The sequence below is a fragment of the Mesocricetus auratus genome, unplaced genomic scaffold (genome assembly GCF_017639785.1).
Source record: "Mesocricetus auratus isolate SY011 unplaced genomic scaffold, BCM_Maur_2.0 Super-Scaffold_4256, whole genome shotgun sequence".
In the NCBI taxonomy this organism is placed as follows: Eukaryota; Metazoa; Chordata; class Mammalia; order Rodentia; family Cricetidae; genus Mesocricetus; species Mesocricetus auratus.
Window position 1 is genome coordinate 83,043,293 of NW_024429182.1, and position 17,305 is coordinate 83,060,597.

Sequence of the window (17,305 nt, forward strand, 5' to 3'; positions counted from 1 at the left end):
CAGACAATGAGGATAAAGGCAGCACAGCCAAATATGGGAAACTGCTTTCTCTTTATTTAGACCTTAGAAGGAAAAAATGAACTTTGGTCACATAGTACCTTAAAAAAAAAATCCAGTTTTACATATGTCTAAATACACAGGATTAAATGAGCAGAGAAATAAAATCTTTTGTAAAAACTGGTCAAACTTTATCCAAACTTTACTATACAATGAAATAAAATTATATAGACATGTTGGGCTCACAACCTTCTGAATGATGTGACGGCTGCACCTCTGCCCACCAGTGTCCTGTGCTTGCTCCTGTGCTGCTCTGGTCTGGGAGCGGAGACTTAACCAGCATGGACTGTCAACAATGGCCTGCAGTGTGGCAGTGTGGTCACTGGCACACATCCACGATGGACAGGTCTACTTTAACAAAGTGTAATCAAGGAACATTTCTCATGAACATGTCACAATATCAAATTAATTATATAGGAGAAAAATAGGAACAAACCCAAAACACAAAGTTGAAAGAGCTACCACAAGCAAAGAAAAAGTGTCCCCGTAATGCATGTGCTGGGGTGAAAAGTGGAAGAGGGCTGACGATGCTAATATGAAAGGAAGCTGAGTACAGTATTTATTTCTCATTTCATTTTATACAACTCTGACTCTTTACAAAAATGGTTATAGTCATGCCCGGAAAAGTGTGACCCACGGCATTTGAAAGCAAACACTCTTTGTAGTTATTTAAAAGGGCCTTTTTAAAAATTATAATACAAAGGTCTGTGCTCTATAAGCAGTCCTCCACTGTGCATTATAACAATAAGGCTTACTTTTAATACAAAGACTAAGTGTTTAATAGTTATGAGCCACTGGACTTGACAAACATCATCTTATAATTGCTCTTCGCATCTTTTTTGCTCTTCGGGTCTTCTGCATCATCAGGATGCTCAGCAGCATGGAGTTCTTCTGCAGATTCCTCCTTCTCAGACTCAGAATCACTGTCCGAGTCATCTGGACTCTCGGCATCCGGCGAGTCGTCATCATCGTCATCTCCAGCCACATTGCCTTCCCCATCATGATCTTCTACCTAAAACATCAAACAAAGGCCTGTTAAGGAAAAACAAGCACCACTAGCCAGTGTAGAAACTGGGAGACTGGGACTGACCCTATTCTTGTCTGTCTTACAAATATCCCACTTAGCGGGGCATAGTGGTGCAGGCTTTTAATCCCAGCACTTGGGAGGTAGAGGCAGGTGGGTCTCTGCCAGTCCAAGTTCCAGGAGGGGCTACACAGTGAGATCCTGTCTTAAACAAAGCAAAACAAAAAACCAGTCCACTTGATACCGTTAGGTCACTATGTTACCAACAGATTAAAATCCCTGGCTGCTGAGGAGAGACTGAGAACAGTCACTTCAGACTTTAAGGAAAACTTCTCGGGGCACTCTCCTGTATCCCTCCCCTAGCTTGAAAATTATTGTCTTTTCTCTTCCTGAAACAGTATCTTAGTAAATTAACACTGCATCAGTCATTATACAACACCACTCAGGAAACAGCTAAGAAACCTAAGCCAGGATTTTAAACTTACACGAAATATTTTGTCTCTCTTTTCTTTTCTTTTTTTTTTTTGGTTTTACGAGACAGGGTTTCTCTGTATTGTTTTGGAGGCTGTCGGTCCAGCCTGGCCTCGAACTCACAGAGATCTGCCTGCCTCTGCCTCCCGAGTGCTGGGATTAAAGGCGTGCGCCACCACCGCCCGGCGAAATATTTTGTCTCTTACAAGCTTTTATTCATAGCCATTAAAGGTGCACCTAGAGGTTAAGCAGAATTTATACTAAGCCAACATCAGAAGACTCATTTTAGAGTTGGAGAGCTAGCTTAGAGGTTAAGAGCACTGGCTGCTCTTCCAGAAGTCCTGAGTTCAATTCCTAGCAACTGAACTGCACAGTGACTCACAACCATCTGTAATGAGACAGGGTGCCCTCTTCTGGCATACAGACAAAACACTGTATTCACTATAAAACAAATAAGGAAGCTCATTTTAAATCCTTAAGAACATCATTTTGATTATATAGTGGCAGAGATGTGTTATAAGAGTATTTTTTTTTTTTTTTTTTTTTTTTTGGTTTTTCGAGACAGGGTTTCTCTGTATTGTTTTGGAGGCTGTCAGTCCAGCCCGGCCTCGAACTCACAGAGATCCGCCTGCCTCTGCCTCCCGAGTGCTGGGATTAAAGGCGTGAGCCACCAACACCCGGCTTGTTTTTTTCTTTTTCTTTCTCTATTAGCATTCTTGGCTGCTCTGGCAACCCAAATATCAAAATGAAACTGATTATGTCACAATCAATAAAAACACATTACTACCTCACTGAAGCCAAGTCCACAGTGCCGCCGGTATCGGCCTGATAGTTTACTGTCCATGCTCTGCTGGTACTGAGACTCCAGTTCTTCATTAATTTTCTTGTCTTCTTCCCCTGCGTGTCCATTGTACTTTGGTTATGTTTCAGTCAAATTAACAAAAACATGTGATTACACAAAAAGACCCACAACACAGATGCTATTCTATTCAGGCCTGAGCTCTCTAACTGTGACTAACTTTTGCATTCTGTGAACAGTTTCTAAAGCACAGTGCCCACCTAATAAACACAGTAATTGACAGACATATTTATGGTGACTTTTAGGAACCAACCTTCTGAATTAAGTGTCCAATGGCTACTCTGAAGGTTCTCTCCAAATCACCTAAAACCTCTGACAACCAAGAGCATGTTTTTGAACAAAGAATGAAAATGTTGAGTATCCTGCTTAGAGAATTCAGGGTCATCTCAAAGTAATGGTTCTCTTGCTTGTCTTTGCTTATCAGCTAGCGGAAACAAATAACCCAAAAAACCCATGTTATTTAATGATGTAACATTTTTGTGTTTGCACTTACTTCACACTATGAAACAGAACACGAATAGCCTAGTGAACCCCAATTAAAACTGATGGTCCCCAACAGTGTGCACTCAAGACTTTGGGCGTAGAGCTTTAGTGTATAAACATGAAAGCAATTTTAGGTTCCAATTACAAATATTTGTGGTTTGGGTTATTTTTTCTTCATAGATCTCTCAATGTTTTGGCATTTATTATTCAGTGAACATACTATGTGCTGAATTTTGTTACAACATTCTCATGCATGTATGTCATTTCATTTTGCTACAATTCTCAATTTTAAAAGAGGAAGTATTAAATGCTAAAATGCTTTTCCATTTTGCAAAGCTGATGTTCTGCCTTATGGAACAATGCAAATCATTCTGAAATAACTAATGTCAAAAAAATGAAAGATCAAAGCCAGGCAGTAGTGGGGTACCCTTTTAATCCCAGCACTTGGGAGGCAGAGGCAGACAGATCTCTGTGAGTTCTAGGCTAACCTAATCTACAAAGCTACACAGAGAAACCCTATCTCGAAAGAAAAAAAAAGAGAGATCAATTGATTTCTGAATTATACTATGTAAAATAGTATAAAGTTAAATGATTCAGTTAAAATTTTTGTTACATTTAATTTATATTATGCTGTTAATTAATAGCAACCAAGACTAATGTTTACTTTCCAGCAGACTGAATTAAAGTCAAATTCATTTTCAGTTTTTGTTAAAACAATTTCCCCCCATTATTTTTCCTTTTCTGGTGCTGAGAAGCCAGGGCCTTGTATATGCTAGACAACTGCTTATCCACTTTCCCTTGAAACCATTTAATTAACAGAACTAACTATGCACAGAAAAACATAAAATAATACAGATTTAGTTCCTCTATTTTAATGTTTTACTTTCTTACCTGTTCGGAAGTGAGATGTTGATTTGTGATCTCCTATAACAAGACGACCAGTGTGTTCTTTCTGTAAGAAGGTGAAAAATGTATTAAACTAAAATTGCTCATTCAATGTGATTACTGGATGCCCACTACTATGTAGAGGAAACTATCTCAGGCTACTGTGATATTCTGAAGACCAAGGCATAAATCAAGATCCCTGTCTTTATGGAATTACATCCTAGCAAGAGGAAGAATTAGAAAGAGGTACACAAATGTAATCAGTAAGTATATCATACTATTGTAGAAGGTAGTACAATCAAAATAAAGGGAACAGAAAAGTCAAAGGCTAGAGATCAGGTTGGATTTTTTTTTTTTTTGCGACAAGGTCTCATCACTATGTAAATCAGGATGACCTCAAACTCAAAAGAGATCTGCCTGCTTCTGCCTCCCAAGTACTAGGATTAAAGGGAAGCACCACCATGCCCAGCCTAGGCTAGAGCTTTAAATGAGACAGATTAATGAGAAAATTAAGCCAACCCACAAGCACTTTATTTGCTGCTGAGTGTCCTCCCATCCTCCACCCCTTTTCTCTGTGTACTGTCCTGGAACTTGCTATGTACACCAGGCTGGCCTGCAATTCAGAAATCCACCTTCCTTCTAAGTGCTGGGATTAAAAGTGTGTGCCATCAGCATGCCTAGGACTACTGATTTTCTTAAAAACCTTTCTACCATCTCTTTGTGATGCTGTAAGAATATCTTAGAAAGAAAGCAAAGAAATTATTTATGTAGACTAAAAGCAAAATAATAGACTTATAATGTACCAAATAATAGAAAATGAAAGTGAGCATTACTCTTTACAATATATTACAATTAACTAGCTAGTTCTTCATCAGATTACAATAAACCTTCAACTTCAACCTGTCAAAAATAGACCTTATAACAATACAAACCATAAAAATAATTTGATTCAAAATTACTTTGTTAGTTCACTCTTTATAGTTCCTACTTCATTTCTGAAAGAAAGGATCCATGAAAAGAGAAAGGTTAAAAGTGATCTAAAGCACCATTAAGAAGCACACTGCAGATACCTGTATGCCTCCCTGTGTCTCCCACCTAAGGACACATCCTATGTCTGAGCTCCACCTCCAGCCCTTTAGGTAAAGATCTACTTGATGGTAGAGAGCCTATTTAGTCACCACATTTTACAGATCCTGTGAGAATGTTTTAGTACTTTCAGAGTTTTCAATCTAGTAGTTGAACATGTACCTTAAATTATTACTTTAATACCTTTCAACAAATTTTATTTGCAGAAGCCAATGGAAAATGTATACTACGAAAAACTGAAACTCATTAGGGAGCAAGGATTATGGATTCATTGAACAAATGCTCCCTGAAGGCTCTATAAGGGTCTGACTTCCTCAGTCCCTCTCCACTTAGAATCCTCTGCTCTGGGATCTGGGGAACTCAGCTTGCAGATTTACCTACATCTATTTCCAGGAAGTTTTATTGTGCAGCAAAGCCAGAGAGAATTGGCCATCACTATATGTTCTCTCACAGTGATGATTTTGTATTAGTTTTATTTTCTTCAAATACACAACAGCTCTCAACACACGGCCATCTGTGACACCCAGGGCGGTACCATGTAGCAGGTAATCAATAGCTCCTGGTGAGACACACTAGGGTTTCTGGGTACAACAAAAACAAAGGGTGGGGTTTCATCTTGAGTGCTAAAAAGAAGAAAATGCTTTCCTAATGTTTTCAAATACACTTTGTAAAAACAAGACTGCTAAGAAAAGGTTTTTAAAGAGTGCTTTCTTAGCACCTGCTAACTACACCTTCAACTGAACTGGGACGTACTACAAAATACATACAACATTTCTAAAATTAGGTCTCTGGCTGCTACTTTTAAGGGCTGTGAAATACAGACTTCTGACTTTGGGGAGAAGTTTCTACAAAATAACATGCTTAGAAATGCCTTCTAAGAAAACCATCAGGTAGCAAGCAATTAGCTGAGTCTACACAAATCCAATTTTCTCCAGTCTTTAATCACACAGCTGAAGGTGCAGAAAAGGCCAGAACTGGTTCAGAAATAATATTAACTCAAAGTGTTTGGTTAGGCTAGGTGTATTTCCCAAAGCCAAAAATAAACCAAGCAGAAAAAAATGTAACCTGAGGTGCCCCATTCTCCTCACTTAACCCTTACAAACAGCATTGTTTTTACAAAGATAAAACCATAAACATGTAACACTTACCTTTCCTGCACCCATAAGTCTCAAGAATTTTTGTTTTCTCTCTTCATTGCCCAAGTCTGCTGCTTCCCAATTGCTAGATCCAAGCTGCAAGAGATTATTTAGTATTTTTGTTTTTGCATTTACAAATATTAAAATACTTAAAAGTCTATCTGTAACTCCAACTTTTCTTCTGCTAGTTTTAATTAACTGGGACTAGTGGTTCTTAGGAAGTTAACCAATATGTCACATCTGAATTCTGTTAGGCTCCCTTCTCTTACCTCACAGGAGAACCCTTTACTTTTGTTACAGCACAGTTCAGTCTACAAAGCCTGCAAATGCCAGAATCGCATGGAGTGCTTAGATATTACTGTATACACACTCCTTCTTCAAATTCTTTGGGCCCTGGGCTCCAGGATACAAATCTGTGACACCCATTGTGATGCACTTCACAAGGTAGAAGGAACCAACTCCCATGAGCTGTCCTCTGACCTTCATATGTGTGGCATTGGAATGATGCCGAGTGTCCATGTATGCATCTACACACACAAATAAAATGTAATAAAAAATCTGCTTTGCTGATATTCTAAGAGACAGCATGTCATCATAATCTTTCAGGTTCTTTTTGGGGGGATTCCAGTTATTTATTAGAACCAAAATGTTGCAATTTTTATTCTTTCTTAGAGATCCTCCAAAGAACAAGAAGAAAATTTACTTTTAAAAAGGCTAAAATACAGCCTGGTCTACAGAGTGAGTTCCAGGACAGCCTCCAAAACAATACAGAGAAACCCTGTCTCGAAAAACCAAAAAAGAAAAAAAAAAAAAAAAAAACCATAACTGACTTGTGAAGCAACCTTGTTTCTTATCTAAACTTAAACTGAAAAAAAAAAAAAAGGCTAAAATACTCCCAGCACTTATAGAGGTAGGAAGATATCTGAGTTCAAGGCCAGCCTGGTCTACAGAGTGAGTTCCAGAACAGCCAGGGCTATACAGAGAAACCCTATCTCAAAAAAAAAAAAAAAAAAAAAAAAAAAAACCAGACAAAAAAACTAAAAGAAAATCACTTTATTTTGCAAAAATCATTGTATCTTTCATGTTCAAATGGGTCCACTGGACTGTTTTGTCAATTTAAATACTATAGAATCCTAATAACTATATTTTTCTCTTCATTTTGAAACAAATGTAAGATTTCATTATACTCTATCAATCACTTCAAATCATACTCAATAGGACTAAAAGGAAACAGTGAAAATTTTTTTGCATTATAGTGTGTCAAAATGTCAAGTCATCATGGCTCTGTTGTGCAGAACAATTTTCCACCCAAAAAGAAAACCAACAAAAGGCATTTAAGAATCAAGATTGAAAAGCAGAAGAGGGTCAGAGAGTTGGCTTACTGATTAAGAGCAATGGTTATTCTTCTAGGGAACTGGGTTTGATTCCCAGCACTCACATGGCAGTTCACAACTGTCTGTTAACTCCAGTTCCAGTAGACACCCTTTTCTGGCCTGTATGGGCAGCAGTCACACATGTGGCGCCTAGGCACATATGTAGGCAAAATGTACCCCCCCACACAAAAACTAATAAACAGTAATAATAATAAAGAATGTAAAACAGCATGTAGTAAAGAATTATAAGCTAAAAATGAGGATGAAGCTACATACGAATAACTTAAGACTGATTCTTCGTATTATAAAGTACTAGGTGAATTCTTTTCCAACCAATGAATCAATGTGAGACAAAAACAAGAATAAAAGAATATGGTACCCTCATCCAGAAAGCCACTCAACGGGAAGGGTTCCGTTTTGCAGTAAGAGTTTCATTTTGCAAGAAGAGCTGGGGCCATCTCATTTTTCTAAAAGGATGCTTGACTTTTACTTCATCTTTTATTATATGTGTGCAACATTTACTTGATTTGTAATGGGCAAAGGCTGAAGGCAGGTGTGGATACAAAGGTGACTAAAAGAAAAAAATGATATAGAAATGAAGACATTCATTGGATTGATCATTCTAACTAAATTTATAATAAAAAATGAAAATGTTTTACAATTATGGAGCAAAGGTGAAAAACCTCCAACACAAAATGGTAAGTACTCAGTTTTCAAAGACTCTAAGTATGACATTTTGATTATAAAAATGCAAGTAGAGGTAATGATAAAGCTAACTGGCAGTGCACTTGGTTAGCACGTATGAGGTCCTGCATTTGACATCCAACACCAAAAACTAAATCACTACCACCAGCAAAAGAAACAGTCTCAATAATATACTGAGGGTCGCATACATGTTAAGAATCTAATCTGAAACCTAAAAAGCTCTGACTCCAAAGTTCTTCTGAATGCCAACATGGAACAAATTAATCATCTGATCTCACAAGGTAACTGACAGTCAAGCGGTAGGTACACTCAAACTATTGTGTAGGTACCTTCAGGCACATTTGTATAAGTACGCATGAAATAGGTGAATCACCTATCTATATTCAGACCTTATCCTTAAGATAGCTTATGAATATGCAAATATTCCCAAATTCAACAAATTCTGAAACCCAAAAACACTTCTGGTTCTCAGCCTAAGGGTACTCAACCTGCAATGTTCTTTAATTTACAAGGAACCTTCCATTCCTATTCCCTCTAGAGCTTCTCACAGCAGTTCAGAAAGCAAACCAACAGATAGATAAAAATAAAGGACACTAAGGCACAGAAACTGTGAGCTGCTCCCATGTTCTGGCCACAACTTCTGCCTATTTCACAGAAATAGATTACTTCCATCTTGTCCTTTTCCTAGCATTATAGTCTGTGATATCTACTTCCAGTATCTTTTTAAAGTGTTTTGTTGCCCTCAATTGTATGTGAAGTCAAAAAAACTTAAATATTTTACATTAAGTGGATGCTAACACATTTCTGTTGATTTTCCACAATTTCCAGGTGTATTTTGAAAATACAGATATTAAAAAAAAAACAAGGAACATCCAATTAGCAGTAAAAATAATAAACATATACAAAGGAAAATGACATAAGAAAACCACTGTTAAGGGACACGTTACTGTATAATACCATAACGTTAACACAATCATTTTTATGATAGTACAGGCAAAGTGCCAGGTTCCAATCTTGAAATGCCAACTATAATCACCTTTAAAGACAATTATTTATAGGATTGGCAATGTATTAAAGCTCATCAACTTTAAATTATTTCATCAAAGACCTTCTGTTAAATTTCTAATGTCAACTAGAGTTTTTTATTTCTGAGTCTGTCAAATCAAGTATGTGACATCCCAGCAATCCAGTTAGTATCAGGAGGAAAACAATGCAACAGCTCTGTTAGTTCTATTTTAAGATCTAGATCACTAAAAACCTAGAGAAATTCCTTACAAATGCATTAAGATTGTATTAACAATGTAAAATCTAAATTCCAGTAGTAGGGAGGATGGGGACATGAATAAATTTCAGTAGATTTAGTAGAACCAGTCATGCCCCCCAATTTTTTATTGATTACTAATCTTCCTTACAGGGTTAAAATTTATTTAAATGCTCTTACTATTCTGGTCCTCACCTCATCTTCCAATCAAAGAAGGATGGCTCAGTATTCTCTCTTTAACTACAAAATCGTTCAGGGAACGTTTTATGGTTCACAAAGGACATATGAAAGACACTAAACTGCACTAAGAATTATAATTCTGAAGCTGACAGTGTATTAATAAGTTAAATGAGACCAGCTTTCATTTATCTCAAAGATGACTTCCTCATATGCCCTCCCCACTAATTTCCCCATCAATATTCCCAAAGATTTCATTATAGGAGAACCTGGTTTTAAGTGTACAAGTTACCTGAAGTTTCCATGACACTACGCTAGAGCTAAGATAAATATAACACTAGCATCATATATGTCTTTCAATTCCCAGTGTCTGGCACCGCAGTCAGTATTTAACAGGTATAAGGAACAGTTAATTATTTAAACTGATAAACTGAAGACACGAGAGGAAAAGCAGCAAGGTATTTGACATCAAAACGGGCATTTAGGTCTCTGACATCGCCATTATTCCATTACCAAATTGTCTATTACAATCTTCGGCCCAATACCGGTCTCTGCTTATTATGACTGGCGCAGATAAGGGGAGCAATCACCAATATACTGCAAAAAAAATATTGAGGCCGGAAAATTTGTCCAAATGTGATTGAACATTTCGTCATTGTCAGAGAGCATTTTAAACCTAAAACTGGGGTATGACATATCTATCCTAAAATGTCTAATAAAGGAGCTTCACCAGCCCCCCAAAACGCTGAGACGTCTGGATTAAGCTCTTCTCCTTTTCGAGCCTTCTCAGGGTTTCCTTCCTCGACCCCCCCTCCCTCACCCTTCCTACGCTGGTCTCTTCAAACCTTCAGATCCTAGTAAGAAAAAGGAGACATCCCCTCGTTTGCGCCCTCCTCCCCTCCAGGTACCTCGGTGCTTCCTACTTCATCCACCCTCCCGGCCTTTAGTAGGCCTCAACCCTCATCCATTGTTATTTACATCGTCGTCGGGGGAGGCTGAACGTTTCACCCCGTGCGGGTGAGACTCCCGGGCAGCACTCATCGTGGCTGGGATCCCGACGGGGACAGACCGAACACACTCGCAGTTCTCCTCAATCGCGAAACCAGCAGCCCTCACTCAGCCACCGGCCCAAGCAGCGCCACTCCAGAACGCAGAGCCCCTCCGGGCCTTCTCCGCCACAGTCGTCACTGCTGCGGCCGCTCGCCGCCCCGGAGCACTCCGGGAGTTGTAGTTTTTCGGACTCTCTCTTTACTGGCCTGATTAAGCCGTCTTTAGTGGCTTAAACTACAATTCCCAGGAGGCCGAGCGACACCTCTCGCGCGGCGTGGCGGGAGTGCCCTCAGAGGCTACGCTTTCTTCAGCGGCGTGTAAAGTGAGCTTTCCCGCGGATGGGTATGGTGGTGATCTTTGGTGGAGAACTTCGTTGCCACAGAAAGGCCTAGAGTGGGTTATTACCCTTTTTCTATGAGATTCTGCCCTGTTGGTAAATACACCCATCATAGTTAAGCATACAGTTAACTGTAGTGTTTAAGACTTAATGAATACGAGTTCCTCGACCCAAGGCAAAAAACCTTGTAAAAAATGGCTTCTTTCCCCACCCTGAAGTGTGGTCTCTAGTGCTTGCTCAAGATGTCTGAACGATTCTGATTAATTTCATGCTGTTTTCTAGTATTCACTGAAATGAGTTCAGTATAATGCAGATGACTGGTTAATTGTCTGTTTTTGATACTGAAGCCCACCTGAGGGAGTTGTGGAACGCTTTCTATGGGACTTAGGTAGGAGTGACTCGAGACTTCACAGACTGAAGTCGGCCTCGGCCTGAAAACCCTGTATCCCTCCCTCCCCCCCACTCCCCCCCCCCCCGAGTGAATTCCACATGAAATAACCTCTTTAAAGTTACAATACAATTGGATATAGGAACATTCATAACCTTCAACTGTCACCTCAGTCTAGTCCCAAGACACCACCCCTTAGGATAGATAATTCAATGTTCTTCCCATTTGCAAGCCCATTTCCATTTCCTGCCTCCCCATTTCCCCTTTCTCTTCCCAGCCCCAGCAATGACTAAGCTTCTCCTAAAACCTTGTAGTTCAGTGTTCAGTTAATGAAAATGAACTTGTTCTGTAGATCAGGCTGACCTCAAACTCAGAGATCCTACTGCCTCTGCCTCCTGAGTGCTGGGATTAAAGGCCTGCACCACCACTGCCTGGCAAAAAGATGATTTTTAAAGTAAAACAAATGTCTAGTATAAATCTCCATCCTGAGTGGCATGTGAAACAAACTTAACTGTCAGCTTCTGTATTCAACAGTTATATAGTTTAATTGCTTACATAAAATACTACTTTCCTAAATTTTAGATGAAGCTGAACCATTAATAGAATTTTGTCCAAAGTGAGGTGTGTCATGCCTGTAGACAGAGGCAGGCAGATCTCTGAGTTCGAGGCCAGCCTGGTCTACAGAGCGAGTTCCAGGACAGCCTCCAAAACAATAAAGAGAAACCTGGTCTTGGAAAAAAAAATTCAAGGTCGTCCTCTCCTACATAGTGTGTTGAACAGGTCAGCCTGAGCTACATTTGAAACCTCCCCTTAAAAAAAAAACCTAAATGAACAAAACAACCCCCCTAGAACAAAACTTAAAACTGCACACTAAAAGACAGTTTCTTATTTGCTGTAGTCATAGATCCAAATTCTGTTCCTTTATTTTTGAAACAGAATAGCTTTTAAGTAAATTATATAGAAATACATTTGGAGCTATATTTAATAAGTATAGCCAAGCAAAACACAGATCAGTCTGGTATTTCTATGTTAAACCACAATAAAGGAACAAACATATGATGAGGAAAAACACTTTAAAAAGTGGTTTCTAAGTCACTAGAATCAAAGTGTTTTACTTGCTGGGCAGTGGTGGTGCATGCCTTTAATCCCAGCACTCAGGAGGCAGAGGCAGGTGGATCTCTGTGAGTTCGAGGCAGGGCTGGACCGACAGCCTCCAAAACAATACAGAGAAACCCTGTCTCGTAAAACCAAAAAAAAAAAAAAGAGTTTTACTTACCTGCTTAGTTTTTATAAGTGCAACTATGATGTAATTACATTTAAGTTACAAAGTAGTATGGTTATGATTCACTTCAAATAGTTTTTTTTAAGATTTGTTATGTATACAGTGTTTGCATGTACACCTGTACGTCAGAAGAGGGCACCAGATCTCATTACAGCCACCATGTGGTTGCTGGGAATTGAACTCAGGACCTCTGGAAGAGCAGCCAGTGCTCTTAACCACTGAGCCATCTCTCTAGCCCCCAACTTCAAATAGATTTGACAAGTTGAAATAAACACAATTTAAAACTCGTAGCCATGTTACTGACAAAATAAGATGGCTCAATAGCTACTTAAAGGCTAAGTCTAGGGGCTGGAGAGATGACTCAAAGGTTAAGAACACTGGCTGTTCTTCCAGAGGTCCTGAGTTCAATTCCCAGCAGCCACATGGTAGCTCACAACCATGCATAATGAGATCTAGTACCCTCTTCTGGCCTGCAGGCATATTTGCAGACAGAATGCTGTATACATCATAAATAAAGTCTTAAAAAAAAAACACTAATTCTAGGATTAAAAAAAAAGATTAGTAGCTACTAAATAATTTTAACTTTACTAATAGAAAAAGTCAAGAAAAATTTAATGATTTAATAACATGTCTTTCATTCACCAGATCTGTGGCACATCTGAATGGCCATGTCTTTAAGTTATAAAACATCATCATAAGCAAAACAAACCTCTGTAACATTAGAACAGACTTGATTCAGTTCATGTTCAGAAAGTAGATGTGAAGATGAAATTGTACAGTAGTAGGAGTAAATGACACAGAGACTCAACAATTCTCTTCTTTGTTAACCAAAAGAGACAGTCACCAGAGGAGCTATTAAAAACACCATCTTTAGTACTGGCACCAACCCAGCTCCATTTTTCGATTGTGTTTTCTAGCACAATGCCACAGAGTGGTTGTTAGTGAATGTCTCACATTTGTACTATCTCAGATATTCTGTGATAATCCTGGAGTGGCTACACATTAAGGAAATTCTACCAACACATTTTCTGCATTCAAGGAATTTAAATTTTAACTGTAATAGTCTAAGTTTCAGTTTACCTATTTATCAAATACATCAGGACTATTTGCCAAAGACAGAAATGAGTAAAAATGACTAGTTACTGAATTACAGTCTGGGAGGTGCTGAATGTCTAGGGGCTGAACCTCTAAGGATTTTTTTTTTATTTTTTTATTTTTTTTTGGTTTTTCGAGACAGGGTTTCTCTGTGGCTTTGGAGGCTGTCCTAGAACTAACTCTTGTAGACCAGGCTGGCCTCGAACTCACAGAGATCCGCCTGCCTCTGCCTCCCGAGTGCTGGGATTAAAGGCGTGCGCCACCAACGCCCGGCCTCTAAGGATTGTTTTATTCTAAATGAATGCACGCTTTTATTATTTAGAAATACCTAGCTCTTCAGATACATTTTAATGGTGAAACCATTCATCGTTTTTTTGTTGATGCTTGAAAATAACATCTCACTAGCCCAGGTTGGCCTGAAATTCTATGTAGCCCAGTGTGTTCTTGAACTCACGATTTTCCTATATCAGCCTCCCAAGTGCTGGCATTACAGATGTGTGTTGTAGCCTCACAGGGCTTTTAGTTTTTAAAGAGATTCAGCACATTATCTACATTATCATCATCAGTAACCATCAGTAACCAACTATCTATGTAACAGTACACTAGAACTTCTTACACTTACCTAACTTTAACTTAGTACTATTCATCAACTTGTCCCCATTCTCTTTTCTCAGTTCTTTCTCTGGTAAACACTCCCAAGTTCCATGAAGTCAACTCTTAAATAATCTATGGATGAGTAAATCACTCAGAACTTGTCTTCCTGTTTCTGGTTTATTCCGCTCAGTGTTCTCCAGTTTCATGCATAATGGCACGCATGACAGGATTCCATTCCTTTGTAAGGCTTAATGGTGCTCTGTTGTGTATATATACTATGTCATCTATTCATCTATTGATTGATGCTTAGCTTGCTTCTATTTCTTGGCTATTATATAAATAATGCTGCGATAAAAATGGGAGCACAGATGTCTCTTCAACATACTGCCTTCATTTCCTTTGTATACATACCAGTTGGATGATTGCTATGTACCATATGATAGTTCTATTTTTAATTTTCTGAGAAACCTCCATGCTGTTTTCTATAATGCTGTACCACATTCATCCATCAGTAGTGTGTGAACGTCGTCTTTCCTCAGCATTCTCACTAGCAATATGTATAGATATTGATACTAGTTCTTTCTACTGAGATTTTATTTGTTCTTCTCTCATGGTTAACAATGGTGAGTGAGCATTTTCTCATCTGTTGGCTGTGTATTTTCTTTTGAGAATAGTTTATACACTGTTAGAATTTGCTCCACCCCCAAAGGCTCAGTTATTGTAGCCATTTTTTAAAAGTCAAGTTCAATTTTTAAAATTAATAATTCATATGTTTTGAGACACAGTCTGGATCTCAGGTTGCCCTCAAACTCCTAATCCTCCTGTCTGAGGTTTATAAAGTGTGGGATTACAGGAGTCTACTACCATGCCTGATTCAAGTTCAATTTAAAGTGAAACTCTCATAAAAATATTTCAGCTATTCCACCATCCCCACTATTCCTCTTTCACTTACTGATGGGCTTTGTGCCTCTACATTTTAAAAAGAATTTAGTATTCTTGTTATTTTTTAAAATTATCTAAGTGTGTGTATGTATGGGGGGGGGTATGTGCATGTAAGTACAGTTTCTGGAAAAGGCCAAAGATGTGAGGTCCCCCTAGAGCTGGAGTTACAATTGGTTATGAGCTACCTGATGCAGGTGCTAGGAACTGAACTTGACTCCTCTGCAAGAGCAGCATGGACTCTTAGTAGCTGAGCCATCTCTCCAGCCTCATCTTATTTCTAATATTATAACGTTAACAAGGCAGGGGTCATAGATGTGTTTTATTTCTTTTTAGTTTTAAAAAATCAACACACACATTGGATATAGTGGCACCCATCTTTAATTCTAGCACCCAAAAGGCAGAAGGTGGGTCTCTTGTGAGTTTGAGACCAGTCTGGTCTACGCGAACTATGTAGTAAGACCCTTTTGTTTGTTTGTTTAAAAAAAAACCTAGAAATCAACACATATAATAATGAATTTCCTTGTGGCATTTTTATACACACTTTGTTTTTGTTGATCTTCTTCCCACACTCTCATCTTTGCCCTCTACCCACATCATCTGGGCCTTTCTCTCCCTAGTAGACCCTTTCTGCCTTTAAAGCAAGTCTTAAAGCTTTATTTTGACTTTGTGCATTTCTGGGTGTGTCTGTCCATGTGGGTCTGTGTCTGTGAGTGCAGGTTCCTTCTGAGGCCAGAAGTGGTTGAGTCATCTGGGTGCTGGGCACCAAACTTGGGTGCTCTTAACTGCTGAGCCAGCTCTCCAGCCCCTCCCCTCTGCTCTTCTATCATAGAAATTCTATTGTCCTCTTTATTAAAAAAATATTTCTAATCCTGAAGACCTCTTCTCTCATGATCTGAAAAATAATAAGACAGTACAGTACTGTGTGTATGTTCATGTGTGTATTTACTCATAAGTAATTCTTTTGTAAATTAGGCTGACAAATCACATATTCATCGACACCCTTTCTGAAGTTTAAAGGGATAGAGTTTTGATGATTTTTTTATGATGATGATTGTATTTCAGCTTTCTGAGAAGAAAAGGCCAACAACAACTGTAATAACTTTCCAGTTAAAAATGAAGCATATTAAACTGACATACTAAATCCTTAAGTATAGAATTAGAATATCTTATTTTCATGATTTATAGGAAACACACTTATGGGCTCTTAGAAATTGCCTCAGCATGTTTATAATGGTGACTGGAATCCCTTTTTGTTGTTGCTGTTAAATTGTTGTTTTGTTTTAAAGGCTGTCATAGAGGTTGTTGGGGGTTGAGAGTAGGGAAGAACTCAAGACTACAAAGGAAATAAAGCCTGGAATGTCAGTGTAGGAGAGCAGCCCTATCCTGGCTGTTAACATTTAAAAAGCCCTTTCAGGGACTGAGGAAATAAAGGCTACAAATGTCTGGAGCTTGAAATGGCTTTTATACTTTTGAACCTGTTATAAAAGGTTTTCTTAGAACTCTGTTTCATCCCCCCAACCCCAAACAAAATACCTAGAAGGAGGTGGGGGAAGGAAATTAAGTGAAAAAGATCAGACATAAAGAATGTTGTTCATAGCTTATTTTAAATTTCTGAACCTTTAATAAATGGGGGAAAAAACAAAAGAGGTGGAGTTACTGTATTTGAAAGTGATTATGTCCTTGGAAAAATGCTGTCAGTTGCTAGTGGCTCCAAAGGCACATTTTTAACAGGAACTGGCACCTCTTGGTTTTGTTGCTCCTAAATTTGTTTATAAACAAGCTGCAAAACCAGGCTACATGTTGATACTCTTTACTCATGCAGTGTTTAGTTAAAGGACAATGCCTGTGCCTATCTTTACTAACAGCAAGTTTTTAGAAATTGATCAAAGGGCCTGAAATACTCATTCGTGTAGTTCTTTAAAAATAAAAGACTCTGACTTTCCTTCCTCGTTTTATGATTTATTAATCTTTTAAAAATTATTTATTTATTTTATATGTATTGATGTTTTGTCTGCATATTTTCCTGGGTAACACATTTGTGAATTAGACAGTTGTGAGCCACCATGTGGGTACTGAGAATTGAACCTGGGTCCTCTGGAA

The 17,305-nt window shown here is 38.4% G+C and overlaps 1 protein-coding gene across 3 annotated transcripts in view; it reads right to left on the reverse strand.

Annotated features, from left to right (window-relative positions):
* Positions 1 to 593: 593 nt before the first annotated feature.
* Positions 594 to 17,305, reverse strand: part of CUNH11orf58 (chromosome unknown C11orf58 homolog) — a 58,267-nt gene continuing 41,555 nt past the window's right edge. The window contains exons 1-5 of one of the 3 annotated variants that reach the window (XM_040756016.1): positions 10,496 to 10,716; positions 6,014 to 6,097; positions 3,786 to 3,846; positions 2,340 to 2,449; positions 594 to 1,069 (exon numbers count right to left, since the gene is read on the reverse strand). In XM_040756016.1, coding sequence (XP_040611950.1) covers positions 842 to 1,069; positions 2,340 to 2,449; positions 3,786 to 3,846; positions 6,014 to 6,097; positions 10,496 to 10,558 — 546 coding nt within the window. In that variant the 5' untranslated portion in view covers positions 10,559 to 10,716 and the 3' untranslated portion in view covers positions 594 to 841. Of the gene's footprint in view, positions 1,070 to 2,339; positions 2,450 to 3,785; positions 3,847 to 6,013; positions 6,098 to 7,753; positions 7,928 to 10,495; positions 10,717 to 17,305 lie in introns of those variants that run through there. The other 2 variants (XM_040756025.1, XM_040756012.1) reach the window with 2 other exon arrangements.